Source organism: Plecotus auritus, assembly GCF_963455305.1.
Source record: "Plecotus auritus genome assembly, chromosome: 8".
Classification (NCBI taxonomy): Eukaryota; Metazoa; Chordata; class Mammalia; order Chiroptera; family Vespertilionidae; genus Plecotus; species Plecotus auritus.
Window position 1 is genome coordinate 13,020,043 of NC_137782.1, and position 27,803 is coordinate 13,047,845.

General features: G+C 49.4%; 1 protein-coding gene across 3 annotated transcripts in view; it reads left to right on the plus strand.

Moving 5' to 3' along the window:
• Window positions 1–16,402: 16,402 nt before the first annotated feature.
• LOXHD1 (lipoxygenase homology PLAT domains 1) overlaps window positions 16,403–27,803 on the plus strand; it is a gene marked incomplete at both ends in the record, with an annotated part of 104,225 nt that continues 92,824 nt past the window's right edge. For all 3 annotated transcript variants that reach the window (XM_080684111.1, XM_080684112.1, XM_080684113.1), the window contains 4 exons: window positions 16,403–16,529; window positions 19,082–19,196; window positions 25,822–25,902; window positions 26,386–26,570. In XM_080684111.1, coding sequence (XP_080540237.1) covers window positions 16,403–16,529; window positions 19,082–19,196; window positions 25,822–25,902; window positions 26,386–26,570 — 508 coding nt within the window. The remainder of the gene's footprint in view (window positions 16,530–19,081; window positions 19,197–25,821; window positions 25,903–26,385; window positions 26,571–27,803) is intronic.

Consider the following 27,803-nt stretch of genomic DNA (forward strand, 5'->3'; position numbering starts at 1 on the left):
TGGCATATCCCGGCTTGTGGACAGTTAACAAGAGAGAAGGACATGTCCAAGTCCATCCTGAATTCTGAAGGTTGACGGGAGAAAGTTGATAATTGCCGAAGCAGTGACTACTTCTCAGGCCTCATTGTCGATATTCATGTGACATGTGACAGGCGTGACCTCTGGTCTTTGAGTTTTCTCCTCCTTTGTTTCCTCACAAACCACCGCGCCCCTCCACCCCACCCCAACTTGCCTCCTGTCTCCCTAAATGCTCCCCACTCAGACCCCTTTGTGATTCATCTTCTGTGATGCCACTTCAGGGCTTTCTTCTCTTTTTGGGAACATTCCTTCAGAAATCTCATCTGTTCACAGCCTCACATCTCTTCTGTCCTTGTATCTTAACCTCCTTCCCTGCAGGCTGGTCCTCTCTCTGAGCATCAGAAACATGCTCACCATGGCCTCCTGAATGTCTGTACCTGCATGGCATCTAAACCTCAATGTGTCCTCAACTGGTGTAGTTAAAAGGACAAATGGGACCCCATATCACCTCCTACCATTTATTAGCTGGGTGACTTTGGAGAAGCAGCTGAAGCCCCTGGAAGCTCAGATGAACGAGGCCAGGTCACTAGCTTCAACCGTGGCAAGGGTCAAGTGAAATAGTATTGCACGATGCCTAGCATGATGCCGGCACAAACTAGACAGCAGTGAGCACAGGTTCCCCCTCCCTTCTCCCTTCTCCAGTCATTCCTCAGTGAATGGCTCTGCTTCACTGATGGCCACTCTACCTCAAACCTGGGTCACCCTTTGCTCTTCATTCTCCCTCACCTCCTGTGTCTATTTGTTTTCCAAATCAAGTCAATTCTGACTCATAAATAGTCCTTGAATTTATTCCCTACTTGCATTCCTTCTGCCATAAATGCAGGCCCATCTCACCGATCTTCTGCTTTCAGAGAATTACCTTCTGGAAATACCTTTGGTGGAGTCCATTGCCTGCCTGGACCATATAGTCCAGATTCCTTACCCAGACATGCAGGGCGTGTTCCCAGGTGGCTCACTCCCTTCCCAGAGACCCTCCTGCCACTGCTCCCCACCCCCCTAGTACTCCTCAGGCACTGTTGGAAATGCCTGGATTGGCCCACACCCCGCCTCCCTCTGCCCTCTCCTTTACTCTGTCACTTTCGCAGATGATGTTAGATTGTGGTCCCTGCGTCCTCCCCTCTGTGCTTCTGCTCCAATCATCACTGACTTTTGTTAGGACACCCTCATAGCGCATGGCATGGGCATCCTGTATCCTTGGCCCAGGGTCTGTCCTTGCCCAGGGGCAGCCTCCTAATCAGGCTCATCTTGGTGCCCCTGCACTGGCACAGAGCCGGGTGTTTACGACAGCAATGGGGCCTCTGGTTACCTGGTGGGCTCCAGAGGTCAGGAGACCCAGTTAATAAACTGAGTAACGCCCTACAAAATTGTCAGCTTAGGCGAGCCCCTATTGGTTGTTTTTTGCCTGGTACCATCTATGTGGGAAGCACTGAGCTGCGTAGACACCCCCATCTGTCCTCGGAGTCGGGGTGCAGGAGGCCGGACATCTGTGATGTGGTGCCTTGTGGGCTCATCACCCAGTCTCTGCTCCCCTCTTTGTTTCCATTATAATCCTGCTCATCTGCCTCTTGCCTGCTAACCAACCCTCTTTCTCTAGTTTAAACTAAAGAAGGAAAGGGCATTTTTTTTCCTCTTTTTTCCTTTTTCTTCCCTGCTCAAAACCATATAGAGATGTCAGGATCTTGTATCACTGTGCTGAGGTGCAGGCTGGTAATGAGGGATTTATCAAGAGTGTCTCCAGAACAAGTGGACTGAGAAACAGCTGAGCTGAGCTGAACTTGGCAAATGTCTGCTGCAGAGGCTCTGACCTTGGTGGGAGGGGATGGTGATGTTCTGAGCTCAGCACTGCCTCTCCCTGCCACCAGGGAACCCTCCTCAAGGGGGCTGCTTGTGGTACAGGGTCAGGGGAGGCCAAGCGAGGGCTGTGCCGGTGGCTGGTGGCTGGGGCGTGCCTTCTGTTGTTCTGTGGAGGTCGATCACATCCTGTAAGGTGACCTGAGAAAGCAGTGTGCACTTCAAAGGGTGGCCTGAGGTCGCTTGTATGGAAACCCCTGGGTGCTTGTTAAACCCCCACCCCTGTACTCAGAGCCTGGGGAAGTGGGGGTGATGCCTGGGAATCAGCTTGTGTGACATCCCAGGTCGTCCTGGCGCCATGACTGCTGGAGAACCATGCTCTGCACCGCCGGGCGTTCCGCGGCTGCCGAAAGGTGAGGGCTGGTGTGTGGCTTGACATTCAGACTGGAGTCTTAAGTGAGGAAAAGAGAGCAACCAAAATCTGGCACACAGTCCAACTTCTGCGTTTTCTAGAAATATAAAAATAATATACAGCCCGCTATTAAACTAGCAACAAAAAGTAACTGCTCAGGGATCTGTAACATTTACGAAATCTGTTTTGGCCTTGACACTATCAGAGCTTTGTGTGGTGTGTGTGTGTGTATGTGTTTCTCATTTTTAATTGTGGTAAAACACACATCACATAAATTTATCATCTTAAAAATGAATCATTTGTAAGTGTGCAGTCAGTAGTGTTCAGTATATTCAGAGTGTTGTGCATCCCGTATCCAGAGCGCTTTTCATCTTGCAAAACCAAAACTGGACATGTCTTAAAAGACAAATACCTATTCCCCTCTCCCCAGCCCCAGTAACCACCATCTGCTTTCTGTCTCTGTGCTTTGACGCCTCTAGGTTCCTCATCTAAGTGGAATTACACAGCATCTGTCTTTTTGTGGCTGGCTTGTGTCCTGCAGAATCACTTAGATAGGGGCTGTTCTCAAATGACCTGGCCTGTTCTCAGTGCCCCTGTAATAGGATTATGCTTTCGTTTTTGCCTGGAGCAGTTGTCCTGGGTCCTCGGCGCGTCCTGGCTTCTGGCGCATGGGTCAGAACAGACCTGGGCTCGCTTTGCCAGCTGGGCTCAGCGTCCTGAGAGGCAGCCCTGCTCATCTTTTCTAAGTCTTTAGATATTTCCCCTGCGTAGTCTTTTCATTAAAAAAAGAAGAAGATAGAAAGAAAAAGAGAGAGGAAGATACACTACCACAACATAGCTCTTGGCACAAAAGCCAGAAATCAGTGATGGGCACGCTTTCCGGTCGGGGGATGGTTCCCTTGGCAACCAAGTAACTTATTTCCTTCAACTAAATGACTTGCTCAGCTTTGGGGTAAATTTGCTCCAGAACTGTGGTTCTCAGCCTTGTGTGCACATTAGAATCAACAGGGGTCCTGGCCCACTGGGTCAAAGCCGGGCCCAGCGCTCTGCCCGCCCCCCACCACGGAAAACAAACGTGGAAGGTGGTGATGAGGAAACGCGGGTCCCACAGAAACGGGCTGGGGTTCACACCCGTTGGCATCGTGCTCTTCCTGCCTTTCCCACCTTCCTTTGGAAAAGGCTCAGAGGTGAAACCAGCTGGTTGGTACCTGGTTTCTGCCTCGATCTCTCCTCCCTCCAACGGAAGGCGAGTCTCCCCTTCCTGGGAGGATGCCCAGCAGTGCAGTCCCAGTGTGAACTCTATCCCTGGGGCAGCCCGAGCCGCAAAGTTGTAAGAGGAGGAAATGGTTGCTATTTTATTGAAACAAAGTCCAAGCACACCTCTCTTCCCAGGACCACGGATCCTGCAGGTTCGCTCAGCCCGCAGGGAGCCAGGGACTCTGAAGGAAAATTGATCTGGAGCCCTTGAATCCACACTATAAAGCTCTGCATCAAAGACCAGATGTTTTGCTGACAGCAAATCCACTTTAATCTTCGCTTCAGTTCCAGTGACCTTGGTTCTGGTGTCTCATGACCAAGCAAACGAACAGAGTGGCAAGAGGTGCTAGATATAGCAGAGGTGGCACCTAGCAGCCAGATAGCAATGACATAGAAAAGACCAAAACTCTGTATCTCAGAAACTACCAAGTGATCTGAGGCCGCTTAGTGGAGGGGCAAATAGTTCAGGGAGGGGCAAATATCCTATATAATTAAACCCTAATATGCTAAGTGTCCAGTTGGCCATTCAACCAATCAAAGCATAATATGCTAATGATATGCTAAGGCCACTCAATTGCTCGCTAAGATGTGCACTGACCACCAGGGGGCAGATGCTTCGACCAGTAGGTTAGCCTGCTGCTGGGGTCCAGCCGACAAGGACTGAGTGAGACAAGCTCGACATGCCCTGGAGCCCTCCTGCGGTCCCTCCCCGGCTGGCCAACCTCTCGCGTCCTGCCCCAGACCCCGATCACACACCCATGGGGTCCCTCGGCCTGGCCTGCACCATCTCACAAACTGGGACCCCTCAGGGGATGTCAGGGAGCTGGTTTCGGCCTAATCCGGCAGGCCAGGCCGAGGGACCCCACTGGTGTACAAATTCATGCACCAGGCCTCTAGTGTCATAATAATTCCAAGGGTAGCAAAGCATTTCAGATCTGTTCACCCTGAGATGTTCATGTCAAGCTAAGACATGAAAACCCTCCAACACGGTTCAGCACACTGTGGCTAAGAAGGGAAAGGAGCCTCTTGTCCACTTTATAATTATTTCTGTCCCCAAACACTTAATACACATTCATAGCAATCTTGGTGCTTAAGAGCTTAGCCCTCTGTCATCTTGAAGTTCGGGTAGGTGAAGCAGGCCATTATCCACGGTGCAAACTCTTTGGGACGTACATGTTCCCTCTGACATTGCCATGCTCTCTGCTACCCCTCCCCCAAGACAGAGGGAGAGGAGGGGGAGACACGCTCCAGCACATTCCCTGCAGGGAAGCCTGCAGTGTGGTTCCCGGTCCACCGTCTGTGGCTGTGACCAGGGCAGCCTCTTTCTGCCTCTGCTTCCACCTGTGTCCTTGTTGCACGTGGGAGGGGGTCAGGACCTCCGCTGGGGCCAGAGCTGGCTCTGCAGTGACTCAGGCCTGGGTTCATTTGTGAATTGAAGAATGTGACTTTTTTTTTGTTCCCATAGATCAAGCATGTCAAACTTGCACCTGCCAGCCGTGAGTTTGACATGCTTGCCATAAATGAACACTTCCACTTTTTTTTTTTTTTTTTTTTTTTACTAATCCGAGGATATTTTTCCATTAATTTGTAGAGAGAGTGCAAGGGAGGGGGAGAGACAGAGAGAAAAACATCAATGTGAGAGAGAAATTGATTGGCTGCCCCCCACATGTGCCCCGACCAGGGCCGGGGATGAAGCCTGCAACCAAGGTACAGGCCCTTGACTGGAATCAAACCTGGGACCCTTCAGTCTGCAGGCCGACAGTCTATCCACTGAGCCAAACCGGCTAAGACCTTCTACTTTTTAAACACCTTCGCCACCCCTTTTCTTACGGGGCCTCCCTGTATTCCTGAGAAGAGGGTAACAGGCCCAGAACCATGACAGGGGTGTGCCCAGGTCACACGGGGCTGGTGATGGAGCGCTGGTGTTGTGCCCAAGCTCCCAAGGGGCAGGAGGAGGTGGCCTTGTCCTGCTGTAGCTCCCATGGCCCTTCTGCTTTCTTTCCTGTGGTGTCGTTAGGCTGATCTGGAGTCTGGCCCAGGCCTCAGGCCCTGCCCAATGTCTGTGTGGAGGGGCCTGTTTGGTATTCATTTCTCTCTAGTTCCCAAACCCTGGGCACCCAGAGCACCCAGGGCCAGCAGCATGGGGTGGCCTTTCCTGGGGGTGGGGGAGTGGGAAGGGAGGCAGACGACTGGAGAGTCCCTGAAGGCCACAGGCCTGAGCAATGGGGGGCTGTGGAGGGAGTTGGCATTAGGCTTGTGATGCCAGCCCCCTGGTGCTGTGGCCGCATGGGAGGAGGCTGGTGGGTCCCAGGCCACAGCTCCTGCCCGCCCCCCAGGTAGCTAGCAGGACCCTTGGCCCCCACTCTGACTGGCTTCTAAGCAAGCTCCTCCACTCAAGGTTGCTTCGGGGGACAGCTGTTCCTCCCGGGACTCCCACACTCTGCACAAACATTGTAGGGGTGCAGCTAGGCTTGGTGCCTTACAGATTCCTTTTCTGGACCTGTCTACACCCCCATTCAGAAAGCCATACTCTTCTTCAAAGCCGTATTGCTTGAGCTATGAAACAGATGCACATGTATTTTTTAAAAAACTAACCTTTAACTCAATGAGCATCCAATGGGTGGTTCAATGGCACAGAGGAGTCAATCGCCTGCCACCTCACTCCCCAAATGAAGCCGGGACAGACGGTGAGGTCAGCAGAGGAACGGGGTGAGGAGGGGGGTGGGCTTTCACTGCAGCCTTGTGCCCACTGCCCTCACGTGGCTTCAGCCAGGCCTGATGTTAGTTCCCGGCCTTGGAGCTCAAGGGAAGGCAGCCAGCGGAGTTTGTCCCTGAGAGGTGGTGGCACCAGCTCATCCCTGAGTGGCCTCCTATGTCTAAAGAGCAAGTGGCCACGTGGCCGTGACCTTCACATCTTCACGTGCTCCTCAGCCTCATCTGTCCCGCACCGTACCGCGCTGTGTCCGACGCCGCCTTTCCCATTGGAGATGAGAAAGACAGATGCCGGGTTCGCCAGGATGTGGAGACACTGGACCTGCGCGTGGAGCAGCAGCGATGCTTTAAAATCTCTCTGCCCTGGGGACTCGCTCCTCCCCCGCCCTGGAGAGGAATGCTCTGTGCCCTCCCAAGGCATCTGGAGGGGCTGCAGCATAATTTGTTTTTATGCAAATGTTGTCCCGGGGACAGGGGCTCCTACCAACTCCTGCAGCATAACCCCAGCTTGTGTGTGGTTGTCCTTGAGTGATTCTAAGTGACAGCTGTGACTTATGCCTCAGAACATAATCAGGGTCCTTTGTATCTGTCACTGTGTTGGAAAAGCCCTCAATTTCCACCCAATAAAACCAGGCAAATGATTCATCTAGCAAGGGTTCTGGCCGTGGCTGTGTGTGTGCACGTGTGTGTGGTGCACGTGTGTGTGTGTGTGTGTGTGTACGTGTGGGGGACTGGGCTGGACACAGACAGCACAGTCAGTGTGGGAGGTAGCCTGGTCTTGGGAAGCTTGCACAGCCACTCTGGGCAGGGGTGGCAATGGAAGCAGAGATACAGGTGAGCTCACGGAAGGGCTCAGGGACCAGATCCAAACCAAGCTGGGGGGAGCGCTGCATTGTCGGTACACTGGAGCAGGAGGACATGACCGAGGACCACAGGCTGCCTTGGGAGGAGGAAGGGCCCCTGGTCCCTGAGGGCTGGAGGCTGCAGAGCAGGTGGGGCTTGGGATGTGCTCCCTCCTGGAAACAGCTCCTCTCCCCCCTCTTCCCCCTTTCCCCTTCCTCCCCCTACCCCCCTTGCCGCCGGCTACGCAGCCCTGCCTCTCTTAGGTCCAGAATCTCATCAAAGGCATCTGAACACTAATTATCCTTTTTATTTTAAAGTTCTTTCAAAGCCAACCTCCTATTTAAAATAGGACTATATTTTTGAATTTGAATTCATGCACAAACTTCCCATGGCTGGGGCCTGCCTGGCCTAGGAGATGTAGATGAGATGGCTTAGCTTCCTTATAACTGCAGTTTGGGGCAGTCCAAAGCCTTCCCTGTGATTTCTGCAAATTCCCAGGGATGTTTTCATGATCCCCCTGCCTCAGCACAGCCCTTGGATATGAATAATCTTAGAATGTGGGCCAGCGTGTGTGAGAAGAGATGGGAAAGACATAGAAACCACTTCCAAACGGGCAGCCCCAAAGGGAACATGGGGAGTCCCCGGTTCACACGTCCTTGGACTGCCCATCCACGGGCCAACCTCTCAACTCGGACATTCCATGTGGCCCCAGCCTCAGCCCGTCTCTGCCTCCTCCTCTTCCTCTCCCTCTCCCTTCATCGCCTCCCAGTTCTCAGCTCCCCAGCACCAGCTCCCCAGCACCGTCTCAGCGGAGATCACCGTTCTGCACTTTTTTTGGGGGAGCAGCTTCGGCATTCTCCCTGCACTTGGTCTCCTGCGGAGCCTGGAGCTCAGCTCACCTTCTGCCTCCAGGAATTTCAGTGCCAGCTACAAGGCCTTTAAACAGTTTATCCTTATTACAGTTTATAAAATGCCAAACACTCGAGCAAGCAACTGTGGAACCTAAGGATGCTGTTCGAGGGTCAGCCCTGGGACCTGGGCTCTGTATTCTAGTCTGTCATAGTAAGAAAAAGGGCTGAGGGTCACGGAAGTAGGACTTCAATACCTATTTTTGAATGAATGAATCAATGAGCAGAGGGACAGGAGTTTAATGTAGTCCATTTATTTTCTTAATAAACACTTATCAGATGCACACCACTTGTCACTTCATTCAACAAGTATTTATTTTTAAATTTAAGGATAGTTGGTGTACAATATTATATTAGTTATACAGTATTTGTTTCAGGTGCACAATATAGTAATTTGACACTTTTAGACCCTACAATGTGATCACCTCACTAATTTTAGTAATCTTATGTCACCGTGTAAACTTATCACAATATTATAGAGTATATTCCCTTTCCCCTTCCCCCCTATCCCTCCGCCCCCTCCCTTCTGGCATCTCTTTGGTCTCTGTTTCTATGAATCTGTTTTTGTTGTTTGTTTTGTTTTTAGATTCCACATTTAAGTGAAACCATGTGGTATTTGGCTTTCTCTGCCCGACTTATTTCACTTAGCATAATATCTTCTAGGTCTATCCATGTTGTCACAAATGGCAAGATTTCTTTTTTGTTCATTACTCTGACATTCCATTGCTATATATCCTCTTCTCTACAAGTATTTCTTGAGCCCCTACTTTGGGCCAGGCTACTTTTTGGGAATACACATGCCATCTCTGCATTCACGGGACATAGAGTCTGGCCAGAGGAACAGAGGTAATAAAAGAATGTCACAGCTCAATGTTTAATTATAGACTGAAAGGAGCATACACGTGTGGCTGACCTGAGGTTGAGCCCAGAAGAGCATTCCCCTGGGGAAGTGACAATGGAAGTGACAGCTGAAGGGTGAGGAAGGGGTAACTAGGTGCCAGGTAGGGGTCAAGCTGTGGGGAAGCAAGTTCAATGTAAAGAGCCAACTTTAAGGTAGAGGGGTGAAGGGGGTGCTCCTTGCTGCCTCTCTAACCCCAGGCTGCCCCAGGGATGTGGGTGCTGACTGCTGCTCAGATGTCCCCTATCAGCTGGGAGCCTTGAAAACTCCCTGTGCCGGGGAGTTTATATGCATTTTAATACTTTTATATGCATTTTTTATGTGTATTGAGTGGAACCACCCAGAGAGCATGTAGTTGGGACACTGAGCACTGGCGTCCCACTCTTGCCTGGGGAAGTTCAAGGGGCCCCAGTAGCGGAGTCGGCTGAGTTGGGAAAGTTCCCATGGAGTCCCGCTGGTAGGGATGTGTCAGCCAGAGGTCACTTAAAAGGGATTTTCACACTGGCTGGTGTGGCTCAGTCGGTTGGAGCATCATTCTGTGCACCAAAAGGTCTCAGGTTCCATTCCCAGTGAGGGCAGATACTCAGGTTTCAGGTTTGATCTCTGATCAATGTTTCTCTCTCACCTCATTCTCTCTCTCTCTCTCTCTCTCTCTCTCTCTCTCTCTCTCTCTCTCTCTCCCCCCTTCCTCTCTCTCTAAAATCAATAAAAACATATCCTTGGGTGAGGATTAAAAATAGTAACAAAATAAGAAGGGATTTTTCTTTGGTGAGGGTGGCCTGCCAGAGCGAGGGCCCCTTGGTAGTGGGAGTCTGTAGGGTGCACTGCTGTTCAGAAGCTGAGGTGGGATTGGGGACTGTCTATCCAAAGGAGGGCCATGGCCCTGTCCAGGGCACAGGGTCAGAGGGAAGCCTGGGAGCAAACCTGCAGAGGTGTCTATGGAAGACTGGGCCTTACCCATCCATGAGGCCCAACCCTGCAGTGGGGCTGGGTCAGACTAGCTCCTAAGAGAGGGAGGAGGTGAGCAAGACAAGGTGGCAGCCCCTCCTAAGGCGGCAACTCAGCCTGGCTGGAGAGAGGACGAAAAAGTCAGGGTTTCACACACACTGGATGTGGGCCGCCACGTGGACTACACAATTCTAGATGCTGATGTGAGACAGTATTTGTCAGAGGGACCTTATAGTGATCAGCAAAGTCAGGGGTCCGTGCAAGATTTTACCCAGTGTCAAGGGAAGGCTCACCTGTACCCAGCAAAAGTGTCACAGCCACAGGTCTGCTTGCTCAATGCGCCAGGTACAGAAGGGACTACAAAACAGCGAGCTGTGTGCCAGGAGCCAGGTCAGAGCAAACGGGAGGCGGGTTTTACAGAATGACCCGTGACCAGGTCTTGGATTGCACATAGGAGTTTGCCAGTCAGAGGAGGGGACATGGACCCGAATATAAAGGTCAGCGGGAAACAAAAGTGTTTGGGGACTGTGCTCAGGTGGGGTGGGGTGGGGTTGGGATGCCGGGGACTGGGACCCGACTGGAGTAGTAGACAGCACCAGATTTTGGGGAAACTTGTAATTTGCTTTTAGGAGATGGGTAACAAGAGAACACTGTCTGCATCATTCATTCACATGGTAGCATGTATCACTACTTCATTCCTTTTGTGGCCGAGTACTATTGGCCAGTTGATGGGCACCTGCGTTGTTTCTAGTTTTTGCCCATTATGAATAAAGCTTCTCTGAACACTCACATGCAGATTTTGTGTGGACATACATTTTCATGTCTCATAGGTCAATACCCAGGAGTGGAATTTCTGGGTCATGGGGGAAGTGCTTGGTTAGCTTTATAAGAAAGTGCCAAACTCTTTTCCAAAGTGGCAGTACCAGGCCACACTGCCACTGTGTGAGAGTCTAGCTGCCCAGGTCCCTGGTACACTTGCTATTGTTTGAGACCCCATTCTCTTAATCATCATGTTCTAATGCCATGAAGGTCTCTAATAAATATATTTTAAAAATACGTTGTTATTGATTTTTTTTGAGAGAGGAAAGGAGTGAGAGAAAGAGAGAGAGAGAGAGAGAGAGAGAGAGAGAGAGAGAGAGAGAGAAGCATTGATAGCTGCCTCCTGCACGCCCCCTACTGGGGATGGAACCCGAAACCTGGGCATGTGCTCTGACCAGAAATCAAACTGGCGACCTCTTGGTACATGGGATGAAGCTCATCTACCTGAACCATACCTGCCGGGGCACAAATATTTTTATTTCAATTTTTTGAAAAAAATATTCTAATGAACATTTTATTGTGTTTTTTTTCTCTGAATGGGCCCTCATGCAAAATGAACACTTTATTTTATTTTTTCTCTGAAGGGACTCTCATGCAAAACGCTTATTTCCCTAGTATTTCCCAATAATTAAAGTCTCCCGAAAAACCTAAATGTTTAATTAACAACAGAGGTCAAACCGCACGATGCCAGCAGGGGGCGTGTGTCACCCACAATTAAACTTCACTCCTATCCCTCATTTCGACTTGGAGCTGACTTGTAGGGCTGTCCCTCTGCAGAACAGGGGAGGAGGTGAAGCTGATCTTTTTGGGGTGAGTTGTTCAAGGGCAGAGTGCCTGTTCCTGGTGGGAGCCTGGGTGGCTCCAAGGAACAGCTGCCCCAGGGATGTGAGTGCGGACTGCTGCTCAGATGGCCCATATCAGCTGGGAGCCTTGAAAACGCCCTGTGCTGGGGTCCCACCCCAGACCAAGAGATAAGGATCTAGGGTGGGACTCAGGGTGGGACTCAGGCATCAGCATTTTGGGGAAGTGGGGGGTAGGGAATATCTTAATAGTCTTAATACTTATTTATTTTATTTTATTTTTTTGCATTATGTGAACTTTCCTTTTAACCTAGCTATTTTAATACTTTTTATATGCATTTTTTATGTGTGTTGAGTGGAAACATTTTTTTTCAATTTTCGTTTCCCACACCCTACCCTTTGGCAACCATCAGCTTGTTCTCTATATCTATGGGTATGTTTCAGTTTTGTTTTATTTATTCATTTTTTTTCAGATTCCACATATTATTAATGAAATCATATAATACTCATCTTTCTCTGACTTATTTTACTTAGCATAATACCTCTAGATCCATCCATGTTGCCACAAATGTCAAAACTTCATTCATTTTTTTAAAAAATGCTCATCCAAGAATGTTTTTTTTTTTTCTTTTTAAATATATATTTTTTTGATTTCAGAGAGGAAGGAAGAGGGAGAGAGAGATAGAAACATCAATGATGAGAGAGGATCATTGATCGGTTGCCTCTTGCACGCTCCCCACTGGGGATGGAACCTGCAACCCAGGCATGTGCCCTTGACCAGAATTGAACCTGGGACCCTTCAGTCCACAGGCCAACGTTCTATCCACCGAGCCAAACCGGCTAGGGCAAGAATATGTTTTTTATTGATCTAGAGAGAAAGGAAGGAAAAGGAAGAAACATCAATGTGAGAGAGAGACATTGGCCGGTTGGCTTCCTGTATGCACCCTGACTAGGGATGGAACCTGAAACCTGGGTATGTGCCCTGACTGGGAATCGAACCTGCAACTCTTCAGTGCATGGAGTGACGCTCCAACCAACTGAGCCACACTGGCCAAGGCTTCATTCTTTTTTTTATTGCTGAATAATATCCCATTGTATGCATGAATCACATCTTCTTTATCCGGTCATCTATTGACGGACCCCTGTGTTGCTTTCATATTTTGTCTATTACTAGTACTGCTGCTTTTTGAATTAGTGTTTTTGTTTTCTTGGGATGACTCTCTGGATGTGGAATTGCTGGATTATATGGCAGGTCTGTTTTTAATTTTTTAAGGAATCGCCATACTGTTTTTATTGTGGCTGCACTAATTTTACAATCCCATCAACAGTGTAAGAGGGCTTCCTTTTCTCTACATCCTATTACTCCACATCCAATGATACAATATTGTTATTGTTTTACTGTGGATTTCTCCCTTTATTTCCACTAATAATTGCTTTATATATTGAGGCACTCTTATGTTGGGTGTGTAGATATTTATGATTGTTATATCATCTTCTTGGATTGAACCCTTTAGAACTATGTAATGTCCTTCTTTGTCTTTTTTTACTTTTTTGGTTTTGTTTTAAAGTCTTTTTTTGTCCAATATAAGCATTGCTATTCTTTCTTTTCCTTTCTGTTTGCATGGAATATCTTTTCCCATCCCACCACTTTCCGTCTGCATTGTCTTTTGATTTGAAGTGAGTCTCTCACAAGCAGCATATACATGGGTCATGTTCCTTAATCCATTCAGCCACCCCATGTCTCTTTATTGCAGCATTTAATTCATTTACATTTAATGTAATTATTGATTAATATGTACGTATAGCCATTTTTAAATTGTTCTTATGGGTGTTCTTCTCTCTTCCTTTGTGGTTTGTTATTTTCTTTAGTGTTTTGTTTGGGTTCCTTTCTCTTTATTCTTTGTATATCTTTTGTAGGTTCTTGGTTTGTGGTTACCATGAGGTTTATGTACATCATTATCGATAGCAGTCTATTTTAAGCTGATAGTTGTTTAATTTGAATATATTCTATAAGGACTACATTTTTACTCCCTTCTCCATTTTTTATGTTATTAATGTCATATTTTAGATCGGTTTGTGTATCCCATAACTACCTGTTGTAGTTTGAGTTGAGTTGGATACTTTTTTTCATTTTAATCATTAATATATATATATATATATATATATATATATATATATATATATGTTTATTTATTGATTGATTTTAGAGAGAGGAAGGGAGAGGGATAGAGAGACAGAGACATCCATGAGAGAGAAACATCTATTGGCTGCCTCTTGCATGCCTCCTACTGGGGATCGAGCTTGCAACCTGGGCATGTGCCCTGACCTGGAATTGAACCAGTGTGACCTCTTGGTTCATGGGTCAATGCTCAAGCACTGAGCCACATTGGCCAGGCTAAAGATTCTTTCTTTATCTTTAACTTTTATCATGTTAACTACAATACGTCTCTTTGGGTCATCTTGTTTGGAACTCTGCTTCTGGTTAGGAAAGTTTTCCTTTCCCAGATTAGGAAAGTTTTCAGTCATCATTTCTTTACATAAAGTTCCTGTTCCTTTCTCTCTTTCATCTCCTTCTGGGAATCCTTATAATGTGAATGTTTGAGCACTTGATGTTATCCCAGAAATCCCTTAAACTATCCTAATTTTTTAAAAAATTCTTTTTTCTTTCTGTCATTCTGATTGGTTGGTTTCCACTAGTCTGTCTTCTACTTCCCTGATCCATTCTTCTCTGTTTGCTAATCTACTGTTGATTCCTTCTAATGTGTTTTTAATTTCCTTGTGGACATAGTGAGCTTTGTTTTATGACTGCTTATCAGATCTGCCTGCACTTTGTTCACGAGTTCGTTTATTTATTCATTCATTCATTCATTCACTCATGGAACAAATGCATATGGAGGCTGTCTGTGTGCCGGGTGTGTTATAGGTGCTGGGAGCCTTACATTGAACCTGGGCCTGTGGTCCATGACCCCAGAGAGCTCATGGCTGGGAGAAGCAGGGGGATGACGACAAGTGAACACTCCCTTAAAGACATCCTCCTGCCCTATCCCGTTTGGCTCAATGGATAGAGCGTCAGCCTACGGACTGAAGGGTCCCAGGTTCAGTTCTGGCCAGGGACACATGCCTGGGTTGCAGGCTCGATCCCCAGTAGGGGCTGTGCAGGAGGCAGCTGATCAATGATTCTCTCTCATCATTGACGTTTCTGTCTCTCTCTCTTTCTTCATTCCTCTCTGAAATCAATAAAGAAATACATTAAAGACAAAAAAGAAAAAAAAAGAAAAAAAAGAAAAAGACATCCTCCCTGGAAATTGGGAGGATGCAGATGTTCAGTCGGTCCACTGTGGCCTCTTTGTGCTGTGGTGGGCTGTCTCTGAGGAAGGAGGACACAGGGGCCTGTCCTTGCATGTGGGACCTGAAGGAGGGCTTCTGGAACAACCTGGGATAATAACCATCAAACCACCCCCCCGCCCCGCTCGCCATATGATGTAAGAAAGAAATACCCATTAGTCATAAGCATTTGTTAAGCCCTGACTGTGTCGCAGAGGCTTCCACTTCCTGAGCACTTTCCCAAGGGCTCAGTATGCTTTACTGGGTCACTAGTGTCCCTTATGGATGGGAGGCAGGCCTTGTCCAGGCCACATGGCCAAGAGGTGGTGGTCAGGCCCAGTTCTCTCCCATGGCCTCACACGGCCAGGACAGAGGGATGCGAATTGCAAGTGGATTGAACATTTCTAATATTTCAGGATTTACATAGAAACCTTACAACTCAGGTTGTAAGAAATCTTAATAAAATCCTAATTAAGTGTCTTCACAAAGTCTTAATAATGTAAAACAAGCAAGGAAGAGGAGTCTACTGACCCTAAAGGAAACTTTCCTTGCTGATCAGATCAGGCTAGAGAGGGGCCTCTGGGCACCGGCTGTTTTGCTCTGACTCAGAATCCCCCACATGGGGCTGCGGGGTGGGTTTGGTGTCCGCAGTGGGCTCTGAGTGTTCTTTCCTTTTCATGAGAGAGTGCAGGGGCTATACGACACACGGCAAGCCCTTGTTAAACAGATGCTGGTTAGCCTTGGCACTGTGGGTCACCTAGGAGGCGGTGGGCTTCTCCAGTGAACTTGACTTGGGTCTAGCGATGCTGTAACTCACAACTCAGTGTGTGCTTTGTGGGTGGTCTGAGTGCTGGTCTGAGCAGCATCTCTGAAGGGCAGCAGGTGTCCCCTGGCTGAATGGCCACTTCCAGAGGCATCAGTCTTGAGGTGGAAGCAGAGAGAAAGACAAGAAGGAGCCAGTGAGAACCTCGCCTGCTCTGTAAGATGATCAGACGTCATGAATAATGGAGGGACATGGATGCCTCTGAGTCCTGGCAGCTCGGCTGATCTGGGGCCTTGCCCTCCTCAGGAAGGTCTCAGACCAGAGGACGTCATTCATGGCCTTTGAGACCTGGGAGGCCAGGGGGATCTCCACGGGGGGAGGCCACCACCTGCCTTTGCGGGAGAGGGGGGGAGGTGGCGATTCTGGAAGAGTCCCCGGGGCTCCTTGCTGGGAGGCCAGGTGGGAAGCTGATGCCAAGGGTTCAATTTCACCTGATTCTCCATGAAGGGGAGAGTGGGGGCTGATGGGAGGGGCTGGGAGGAAGGAGGACAGCCTGCTTTCAGTCCCCATGAATAAATGATGAGGCCCAAGGAGAAACCCCAGGGCAGGAGCAGGAGGAGGTGGCCAGCCAGAGGGTGGCAGAGAGAGGGGCCAGGGATAGGAAGGGCTCAGAGGCCAAAGAAGTGAGGGGAACAGGAGCAGCACTGGGGGCACAGGGTACACCAGTGTGGGCTCTGGCCCCACCAGACGTGGGCACAGGAGCTCAGGGAGAGAGGGTTGAGGTTCCAAGGAGGTGCAGGGAGGTGGGCACAGTGAACCAGCAAGTGCCAGGGAAGGGCAGCTGGCAAAATGATGCCCCAGAAGAAAAAGAGGAAGAAAGACATTGACTTCATCGCGCTGTATGAGGAGGAGCTGCTGAACTACGACTCAGAGGACAACGAGGACGAGCTGGAGCATGAGTACTACAAGGCCCGAGGTGAGGGTGCATGCCAACGGTGGGCAGGCAGTGCGGTGCCTGGGAGCTCAGCTGGTGCTTTGAGGGAGGAATGGGAGATCCCAGACCAACCCCTTTCTCACGGATTATCCGTTGCATCTGTGCTGCAACCCTTGGCATAGATGGGGCAGGTGTTATGTTAGGCCCCCACTGCTCGAGAGGCAAGGCGACCTGCCCTTGGTCACGGCCTTAGTGGCACAGAATGCACTGGAACCACAGTGCCCAACTCTTCAGGTTGTACACATCCCCAGAGCCACGTTCCAGCCTGGTCTACACGGTGTGGGCTGCTTCAGGCAGGGCCTGACCTGACCGGGCTGTGAAGGGATGTTGTGGGGAGGAGGCCTGACCTCTCTAACATGCCCAGTGGGGATTGGGGATTCCTGTCCACTGTGGCCAATGGAGACAGGCATCTCTGGCTTTTCCAGAGAGAGGCTATGGTCCAGGTGGAGAAGGCAGTTGCTCTGGACACAGGGCCTTATCCTTTTAGTTTCATGGGGTACATGGGAGCTGCTTTGAAATGCTCCACCTTCTTGCCAGGTAAACCAGAGAAGGCACCTCAGTGTATCTCCTGACTGAGACAGGGCCTATGAAGGGAAGAGAATGACTCAGCAGAATCTGAGATCCAAAGGGACCCGAGAGGCCATCCTACACAAGCCACCAGCCCCGGGCCTCTCCTCTCCTACAACCAGACAGGGGTTGCCCAGGATATGTTGAGATACAGTCTCCCAAGGTAGCCTCCTTGGAACTGTGGTTAAAGAGCTGATGCAGTGATGATTAGGATGTGATTGCTGTTGATGATGACAACAATGGAGATGATGATGATGGTGGTGATGATTGTGATGATGATAAGTCCAACTCCTTATGGAATACATATTCTTCATCCAACTGTGGAAGAGTGTCTGCAAGATAAGTTCCCAGAAATGGAAATGCTGAGTCAATGAAAATGACCATTGAAAACTTTATTTTGATTTAATCCTTACCATAACCTTTCAAGGGAGAAATTATTCCTATTTCAGAGATGAGGAAGTTGAGGCTAAGAAATTTGGTTGAAACCACATAGCCAGTAACAGAATAGGATTTAGATACTGGTCCATTTAGTTTCATAGTTCATATCCATTTCATTGATTGCTTTCTCATTCATCCACCCAGGCAATTACTTATTGAACATCTCCCGCTTACCAGGCCATGTGCTAAGAGTGACTGACTCTGACAGGTCTTTGTGTGGATGAGGGGACTTCATGAGTTGGGGTCGTCCCTCTGGGGTCAAACAGAATTTTATGTTTTCCATAATATATTTGTCTTCCACAAGATAGTTCTTCAGCTATCTAAATTTTTAATGTTTTGATTAAAATTTTAAAATTGAGAAATAATATATATGCAGCACAAAATTCATAAAGGCACAAAGTGATACACTTTTACATCGATGCATGCTTGTGTCACCAACATTCAGAACAGGACACAGAGCACAGACTACCCCTAGAAAGCTCCTTCACGCTCCTTCCCCGAGGTGACAGCTTTCCTGATCCTATCACCACAGATTAGCTTTTTCTGGGAGCTCAGCTGGTGCTTTGAGGGAGGAATGGGAGGTGAGGGCCGTGCAGAGGGCAAAATTTTTCTGTTCTTGAACTTCATATAAATGGGATCATGCAGTTTATTTTTTTTGGCGGCTAGCTTCACTTTCACTCAATATTATATCTGAGAGATTTATCCATGTTGTGACATGTTATGTAGTTTGCTTGTGTTTTTTGTTGTTGTTGTGTGCTATCACATTTTATAAATGCATCACCATTGATTTAACCTTTTGACTGTTGATGAATTCGTGGGTTATTTCCAGTTTTTAGCTATTATGAACAAAGTTGCTACAGATCTTATACACATCTCTTGATGGACACATGCACTGATTTCTCTTAAAATTATAATTGGAAGTAGAATTAGTGGGTCATAAGGTGGACATTGTGTTTAGTTACCGAGGCTTGGAACAATTTACACTCTCACCAGCAATGTCTGAGAGTGCAGTGGCTCCCCATTCTTACCCATACTTAGCACGGTCATCCTTTTTCATTGTAGCCATTCTGGTACAGGGTGGTATCCTGAGATTAATGTCAATGCCCAGGAGGCCATGGGGGGTAAGGGCCGTGCAGAGGGCAAAAAGAAGGTGAAAACTAGATATAGGCTCTGAGGGTCATGTCTAGGAGGACATCCATGTGCTTGGCTGGGAAGAGCACAGGCTGGGCATCTGGAGGCCTTGCACTGGACTCTGGTACTGACGCTGTATAGTGTGTGACCTGGGCTTGCCCCAGCCTTTCCTGTCAAATGAATGTGCAGAATTAAGTGGGAGGTTTTGGTCTCACAGTAGGACTTGCTCTGGGTCTGATGGTGGCTCAGGAGCTTGCAGGATGTAGCAGGAGTTCATAGAGTCCTTTGTGTCTGGGCACCCCCTGCAGGGCTGGCAGGATCGATGGCTTCTCTTAGCCCACGTAAGAATCAGGGTGTTTTTCTGAGCCTGCCATCTGTCTTCTCCTTTCCTCCTCCAGTGTATGAGGTGGTCACAGCCACGGGGGATGTTCGTGGTGCAGGGACAGATGCCAATGTCTTCATCACCATTTTCGGAGAGAATGGGCTCTCTCCCAAGCTCCATCTCACCAGCAAGTAAGTACCAACTCAGCCTGGGTTCTGGGCCGGTTGGAACCCAGGGGAGAAGATGTGTGTCCACAGGCATAGTAAGTGGTAGGGGCCTCTGCTAACCACAGAGCAGGTGTCAGCCAGATCTCTCCCAGTGATTTCCTGTCAACCTTCCTCAGCTCCTCTCCTGATTTTTATGTTCAGAGTATGCCCATTTTGAATCTGAAAATTCCCATGAATTCATATTAGCTGTTCCTTGATGTGGGAGAATAACACTCGGGGTCAAGTAGCCTGGGTCTAGGTCCAGCTTTACCACACAGTTGCCATGTAACTTTGGCCAAATCTCTTGCATCCAAGGACTTGGCTTCCTCATACAACATCTGGAATTAATAATCTCCCTTTTATAAAACTCATAGGACTTTTGGGAAGAGGAGACAAGATCATGCATATGAGAGAGCCATGAGCTTCAATGCTATGCACCCACAGCATATTAAACCTGCCTGCATTACTCGTGTGTGTGTTTGTGCAGATGTGCTTGTGTGTGCGTGCGTGTGTGTGTGTGTGTGTGTGTGTGAGTGTGTGTATGCCAGTGTCTCCCATTTCATTGTAACCCATTGAGAGCAGCGGCTGCTCTCTCTTCTCTTCGATCCTTTCCCCTACCACACACGTGTGCACACACAGATATACGCAGTAACACTTAGCACAATCACGGAATTCCAGAAATGTCTAGAGGCCTTACGGATGGCCTGGGCAGCTGGCGTTCAGTCTGTGCTGAATGGCACAGGGGACTGATCATCTGGTCCTGGGCCTCCCCCCATCCTTCCTTCCGCTGGAGCAGCTCGACTTATGGTTGTTTTACTGAGAATCTGAGTCAGATTCTATTTGCGCCAAGAGCTCCATAGCCAAGAGGAATTTTAAAACCACCAAATCTAACTCAACCATTCATGGGGAAGCTGAGGCCTGGAGAGGAGCAGGGAGCAGCTCTAAGTCATGGAGCTTGTTGGTGGTAAAGCTGGTCCTCCAACCCAGGTCTTGATGTTGACATTTTCCTTAAGCACATGGCCTTGTGGCCCTGGCAGGAATGGGCGGGGGGGGGGGGGGGCTCCTGGGTTCCAAGTTTGACCTCTGGGGTTAATGGCTTGGCACCTCCAAGGGTGGCAGGGGAAGCTGTTTGAGGGGTTGGGTCCACAGTCCAGGACATCCCTGAGTTCTGGGCTTAGCAGGCTGACGAGGCCCCGTGTCACATGTTTGCCCTGAATGTGGGCTGTGGTGTGAAGCCTGCAGCGTTGAGGCTGGCGTAACATCCTACTTTGTTTCTGCAGAACAGGGTACCTGCCTCCTTGCACTGCTTACACTGCAGAGTGACTCGCTTGTGGAACCTTTCCCTCCAGTGTCGTGGGCACGGTAAAGAGAAGACATGAAATGCCCATCCTCTTTGCCATGTGACCTCCCAGAGGCCACTCCTCTAGGGAGAAGCAACTAGACCTTAAAGAGTTGGCCAACTTGGTTTTAGAGTCCCCAGCCTGTCTTTTTTAAACAAAAAGAACCATTTTCTTCCTTTGTGGTGGCTCCTCACTGTCTTTCCTTCTTTCGTGCATCCAGCATCCTCAGACTCTTCCCCTTCACCTTTTTCATTTGTCAAAATATCCTCTGAGGAAGGGCCCCCAGGTCTCCTTCTATAACCCGTTGTGAAGCTTTGTCCCTGGGCGTCTGAGTCCCAGCCTTCTTTCTCAGCGGGGGAGGGGAGCCCACATCCTGGGAAAGGGGTCTAGAGCACAAATGAGCCGGCAGGGCCAGGAGTCTCCAGGCTCTGCTGACACCACATGGAGGCACCAGCCTCTCCCGCTCACCCCAAGATAGGAAGCAACAACCCACCCCACCCCCAATCACCAAGCAGTCTGCTGACAGGGTCCCTCCGTGTCTGTATCACGCTCCAGGGAGGGAAGCAGGAGCACAGGTCTGGCCAGGACTCCAGTCTGGCTGGTGCTGAGGGCTCTGCTGGGCCCAGGGGGAGTGCAGGCTTCAGGGCTGTGGGCACATTTTGCACTATCAGCTGTATGCCCTGGAGAGGCGGGAGGTGATGTGTAGAGAGCTGCCAGGTGGAGCAGGAGAATGAGAAGAGGTCTGCTTTGTGCCTCCCATGTCTATTTCAGTTCTTTGCAAATAGTCAGAGCTCAGAGAATGATGTGGGATCAGGTGGCTAGAGCGGGACTTTACAGGGGAGGATACGTCCTCTGGGCCTCACATGGTGGAAGGGACTCAGATAAGAGAGGAATGGAGAGAAGGTACTTTAGAAGGGGAACAGCTTGCAAAAGTATAGCGGTGTCAGGGGCACCGCAGGCCTGTGGGAGCTGGGAGGGAACCTGCTGGCTAGGTGAGGGCAGAGAGGAGGCAGGTCAGAAAGGCAGGGAGCACCAGACTGTGAAGGTCTTGCTTGAAAGCTGATCAGTGGAGGTTCAACTTACTCTGTGTCCAAGAAAGATTAATCTGACCCTGGTGAGCAGGTACATGGGGAAGGAGGACACGGGAGGCTGGCCTGTGCAGGACCCGAGACAATGTCTACAAAGAGAATTGTATAGACACAGTCCTCACCAGGACCCTTTCCTTTCGGGTCTGGGAGGGAGCATTGCCTTCCAGGGAATTCCAGGTCCCCGTGTAACCCAGCTGCAGAGGCCACGGGGTCACTGTGCTCCATGAGGCGTAGATGCAGTTAGCTCAGCCCACCCTCACCCCCACCTGTCCCTGCAGCCTGCTCAGAATGCCCACCGGTCCCCAAATCTCTCATCTCACTGTCTGTGCTGTTCCCTCCTCACTGCGCAGTGCCATCCCAAAACAAAGCCGTGTGTCCGCTGGAACCAGGCATGCGCGCGCTCTCTCTCTCTCAATCTCTCTCTCTCTCTCTCTCTCTCTCTCTCTCTCTCTCTCTCTCTCTCACACACACACACACACACACACACACACATATATATATATACACACTATAGGCAATTTGCAGTGTATCACATTTCAGTGATAGCTGGGGGCTCCAGAGGGAGTTCGCACTGCAGCGAGGTAAATATCTTAAAACGGAGTAGCAGGCCCCTTAGTCTTGAAAGTAAGCCACCACCTTTCCTGGAATTCCTCCCTGACCCCTTTCTTCACAGCTCCAGCCACGTACCTCAATCTTTCTCTCCAGCTTCTCCCATGTCCTTCTCTCCCCTCAATTCCTGCTCTTTCTGTGCCTTTTGTCTGAGGCCCCAAGATTTTTCACCTTCCAACTCCCAAATGGCTTATCAGGATTTTTTTTTTTTTCTCAACACAAAATGATTCCTGTTGCAAGAAGAACTTCGGTGCCTGTTGGTGGCAAAGGCTGTGACATGTTCATTTCGATTCCCCCATAAGCTGACCTCCACCCCGACCGACCCCCACACCGGTTAAGTGCCAACAGCCATGGCCTGGGAGTTCCCTTCACCATCACCCAGGACCACCCCAACACTGGGTCACGTGGTCAGAGTATGGCAAAAGGATGGGATCTCATGTATCTTCTGGAACACGGTTCTCCTGTTGAGAATTCACCCTTTGAGAGTGTCAGAGAATGCCTGGCTTTTCAGCCCGCTGGCTCTGCCCGGTTGGCGGCTAAAATGCCTTGTGGGCCTGTAAAGGCTCCCCTGGGTGGGGGCCCTGGGCAGGGGTGTGTGTTCTGCATTAGCCTTCATTTGCAGATCGACCAGGAGCCACAGAGAAGCCGCAGTCTACAGCAGGAGGCGTGACGAAGTCTGTTTCATGTTTCCTTTGACCAGGGAACCCTGTCCTTTGCTGTCTCCACCCCAACCCCAGTCGGTTTTCTGAAACCCAGAGGCACTAGCATTCTGACTCACCAGAAGTGCGGATCCCGGAATCTGACCCCCAGTGGATTGAGATTGGGCCTCATTGGGGATTATGCAGGCTTCTTCCTGAGAGAAGGGAGTCTGTGTGGCCCTCCCCGGGTCCTTACCCCTCCCTCCTCGAAGGAGAGAGATGTCAGCGATGCAGAAGGCCTTCCTCTTGTCTGCCAAGATGATGATGGTCTCCATCTCATAGACACCACGGACCATTGCTTTGTTCCCATGGTCCCTGGACGGCTGCAGCGTGGTCCTGAGAGGCCCATCCTCGATCTTTCTCTCCTGGTCTCCCTTCTTCCATCTTGTTTTCCGAAATTTGTTTGCTGAGTGACTAGAAAGCACCATGGCCAAGCATCCACACTCCCTGGGGCCAGTGTACAGGGCCTTTCCGAAGGCGCGGAGGCCCCCTTACAGAGTGCAGCTGTGAGAGCCCCTCTTCTGGAATGCTTGTCAGAGGCACCCCAGAAAGCCGGCTGCTTTCCTTCCAAACCCACACCTCCTCTTTTCCTTTCCAAGTCAGCCTCCTCTTCCTCTAAACATTGGCCTTGGCCGTTTCCATAATCCACGGACCCTGAGTGCATGAAGCCAGCACCCCTCATGCTCATTCCAAAGACTTCGCCACAGGCAGCTGCGGGCCAGGGAGAGGGGGCTGCTGAGACGGGGCTGTGCTTTCCTCATAATTGCAAACCCAAGACCCGCTCCCTTCAGAAAACTAAAAAACCATGTACAAACCAGAATAAATAATAAATAAATAACCAACACTTCAGAACAGTCTTTCCATCTAGACATGTTTCTGTAGGAATCTCCCAGTCTTCATTGTTTTTAAATGAAATTGTGTCCTGCGTATTGTTGTTCTGTTTGTCCATTGGATTTTTAACCTGCCTGCCTTTTTAAAGCCTCTGTCATAAACTTGTCTCTGTTTCATGAAATCTTCTTTTATAACAGAATTTTCAGTGGCTGCATAATACTCCATCCTATTACTCCCCAGGATGAATGGTTCGTAGGGTATTTATTTGAGGTAAAGACGCTTGTCTATTCTAAAAATCCCTTTTTTTGGGGGGGGGGGGGGTCTCATATGTAGAAACAGAAAATGCCTCTTATTCCTTTCTTTGTTTCCATTCACATTCTTCTGGTGCACAGGGTTAATGTTCACTGTTTTCCAAGTCATTTAACCACCACTTTGACTCTGAAACAAAGCACAGGTGTGCTGTTATTTACCCTAGGACAGTGGTCGGCAAACTCATTAGTCAACAGAGCCAAATATCAACAGTACAACAATTGAAATTTCTTTTGAGAGCCAAATTTTTTAAACTTAAACTTCTTCTAACGCCACTTCTTCAAAATAGACTCTCCCAGGCCGTGGTATTTTGTGGAAGAGCCACACTCAAGAGGCCAAAGAGCCGCATGTGGCTCGTGAGCCGCAGTTTGCCGACCACTGCTCTAGGATGTGGGAACCTGACAGGGACGTTCAGCAGGCCTGGGAGTGGGCCCTTGCTCTCCAGAGAAACCGAGAAGGGTTGGCCACTCTCTCCCTCTCCCCTCTTGTGCCCAGAGGCACCTCTGGGGCCTCTTTTCCCTCAGAGGTTGCCTCAGTGTCCACGGTCAACTGGTTTCATGAGCTCTGCACTGCTTTAGGGGGTCCGTGGGCCCAGGTCTCGTGCTGTGCCAACCACCGGAAGGAGACTTCACCCAGGGCAGAGTGCTTGCCAAAGGGGGTCTATTTTCAGAGTCACAGCTTCCGAGTCTGTAGAACCTTAAAAGCCCTTTTGTTACTGAGAGAGCTTCTCCCCTTGTTGCCTTGGGGAGAAGACCCTTGACCTCTCTCTTTATTTGGAAATATATTGATGGCAATAAACAGGCATATGTGTCTGGGCCTTTCTTTTCCCACGGGCTGTGCTGATGCAAGATCCCTGGCTAGGAGCTCCAAGGGAGGTCTACAGCTTTCAGCCCCACAGAGGCATCACCTTGGGGCAGGAAGAGCTGCGAGCAGGTCGGGCTGGAATGGCCCACACAGAAGACAGAGCAGGTATCCACATGCGATTCAGGCTTTCGCTCCTGGAGGACTCCTTGGTGTGGCTGCTCCAGCCCTCTGGTGTCTAAGCTGATGGGATCTAGGATGCTCCTGGGCTGGACTTGCCTGGCACCTCACTCTGGAACATCTCAGGTGTACCTGCTTCTGCTTGCACCATCTGCAGGATGCCAGACAAGCCTTTCCTCACCGCCCTACTTCCCCGGTTGCTGATTTGGGTTGAGTGTTTCCTTTCTTGTTGGAATGGCAGGACCATGGACTCCCACCCAAGGTCTGCATCCACTTGGGGCTGCCATTACAACTCTCCCCAGCAAGAGAAAGGCAAGAAAGGAGAGGCCAGGAGGCCTGCAGACCCGAGAGCACCAGGGCATCCATCACGCCTTCCTTCCTCCCCCAATGTCCCAACCCAGAGCAACCGGAAGGCGTTCGATCATGGCTTTGGAGAGCCAGGTTCTGGTCCCAACTCTGCAATCAACTAGCAGTTTACTTGAGTGTAATATGGGGCTAATATTGCCCGCTGTGCTTGCCTTCGTGGTACATGACAAGGATCCTGAAAACCTGGGTGTGAAAGCAAGGACTGAATACTCACCGGCCTTGCCCCTGCCTCTCCAAATCACACCAGAAAGGAATCTCAGAATGGGATCGGTTGCTTGTAGCACATCCAGGAGTGGGACGGTGGAGGAAGAAGGGGATGCCAGCCCTTGGCTTTCCTCTCGGGCCTGTGAGCCACGCCTGATCTAAGCTATGTGCATGTTCATTGCAGGAGCAAAAGTGCCTTTGGGAAAGCCAACATCGATGTGTTCCGGGTGAGAACCAACAACGTGGGCCTCATCTACAAAATCAGGTGAGAATCTGGCCCCTGGCCAGGCGGGGATGAGATGGAGGCAGGTAGATTAGGAACCCACTTCACTATTGACACTTTCTGGGTGTTACTACTCTCCTGGTGTCATTTGCGGGGAGACCAAAGGCTTGAATCTTTTCCTCCCACTCCAAGTCACAGTTTTCTAAACTTCCCCATAAGAGATGCAATTCTCTGGGTTAAGGCAAGTTAAGGCAATTTTTCACAAACTTGGGAAATGTGCTCTGAGAGACAGTAGCACAGTGGTTAGAGGCAGACTGAGACAGTCTAGACTTATTAACATCATTAATAAGCATATCCATCTTGCAAGTTATCCTCATTTGGTAGATGAGGGAACTGGGGTTCCAGAGGTAAAGTACCAACAACAATGATTGAGCCTTTCCTTGGAGTAAACAATTGGGTATTCCAGCATGAAAGGGCAGTCATCTTGTGCTGCCAATGAGAGTGTGGGTGTCTGCTTCTGCCCAGGATTGAGCATGACAACACAGGCTTGAACTCCAGCTGGTACCTAGACCGTGTGATTCTGACCGACACGAAGCGGCCTCACCTCCGTTACTACTTCAACTGCAACAACTGGTTGAGCAAGGTGGAAGGCGACCGCCAGTGGTGCCGTGACCTGTTGGCTAGCTTCACCCCCATGGACATACCCAGAGGTCAGTACCAGGCTGGTTCGCCCACCATCCCTCCCTGCTGGCGCTAGGCTCACCCAGGCTTCTGTCTTGCATCTGGGCAGTCCCATCTCCCCTTGCCACCCTCCAGGGTCTTCCTGTTGTCTAGGGCCTGGGTGAAGCCCCATCTCTTCCTTGTGGCCTTCCCAAAAGCAAGCTTACTGGTATATGGGAAGTGGGGAAATGTCAGAGGACCTAGAGGCACAATGGAGGGGTGGATGGGAGCAGCCCTGAACACATCCTGTGTTTTCAACAACTCTTGTTAATGGGTATCTACCAAGAGTCCCTCTGAGTTCAACGTCAGCATTCCCTGCTCTCCTATTCCATTACCTTCCTTCTGATGCCAAGGAAGGCGAGTTACAGTCAGGGCATGGTGGATGGGAATCAGAACTGGCTGCTTTCAGCGTTCCATCATGCTGCCCCTGGCTCCTGATTTTCATGAGTGAAAAAACTTATTTCAAGTGCATGTCTGGCCAAAGGTCTTAAATTTAGTCATATTAGCTCAACAGGACTCGGGAATAAAGCATGTAAAAACACACACTATATTCTATGTCCCATTTTATCTCATCTTTGTTCCTTAAAGCTCTGACCTCCTCACCTCGCCCCATTATTGAACATACTTTTTCAAAAAGAGACTAGCACATGTGGGTACATTCATCATAATATCCTGGTCACAGAGCCATGGGCCATTGGATGCAAAGCATGTGGCAGCCAGAGGTGACTTTCCCGTGGTCACAACAGAAGGCTGACACACCCCTTAGACTCTGCCTTCCACCATGTACCCTTGGTCTCCAAGTTCCACACTCTCTTGCAACCAGCTGGGCAGAAACAGACATATCCTCTGTCCCAATGGGCTTCAGCCCTCAGTTTCTCTGTCTGCCTCTGATCTCCCATCTCCCATCTGACCCTGAACACTTGATTTGTTCCCCTGATCCCTATCATAACAACTTGCAAATTTATTCTTTTTTTTAAAAAAAAGATATGTTATTGATCTTTTATTATAAAAACCAAATTTGATCATGACAGAAAAATTAGAAAATAGAGGCACCCTTGTTGAAAATCATCTGACTGTATACATCAGGGTTTGTTTCTGGGCTCTCTGTTTTGTTCCATTGGTCTAAATGTCTGCCCTTATGCCAGTCCCACGCTGTTTGATTATTGTAACTTTGTAGGAAGTTTCAAAATTAAGATGTGTGAGACCTTCAACTTTGGTCTTCT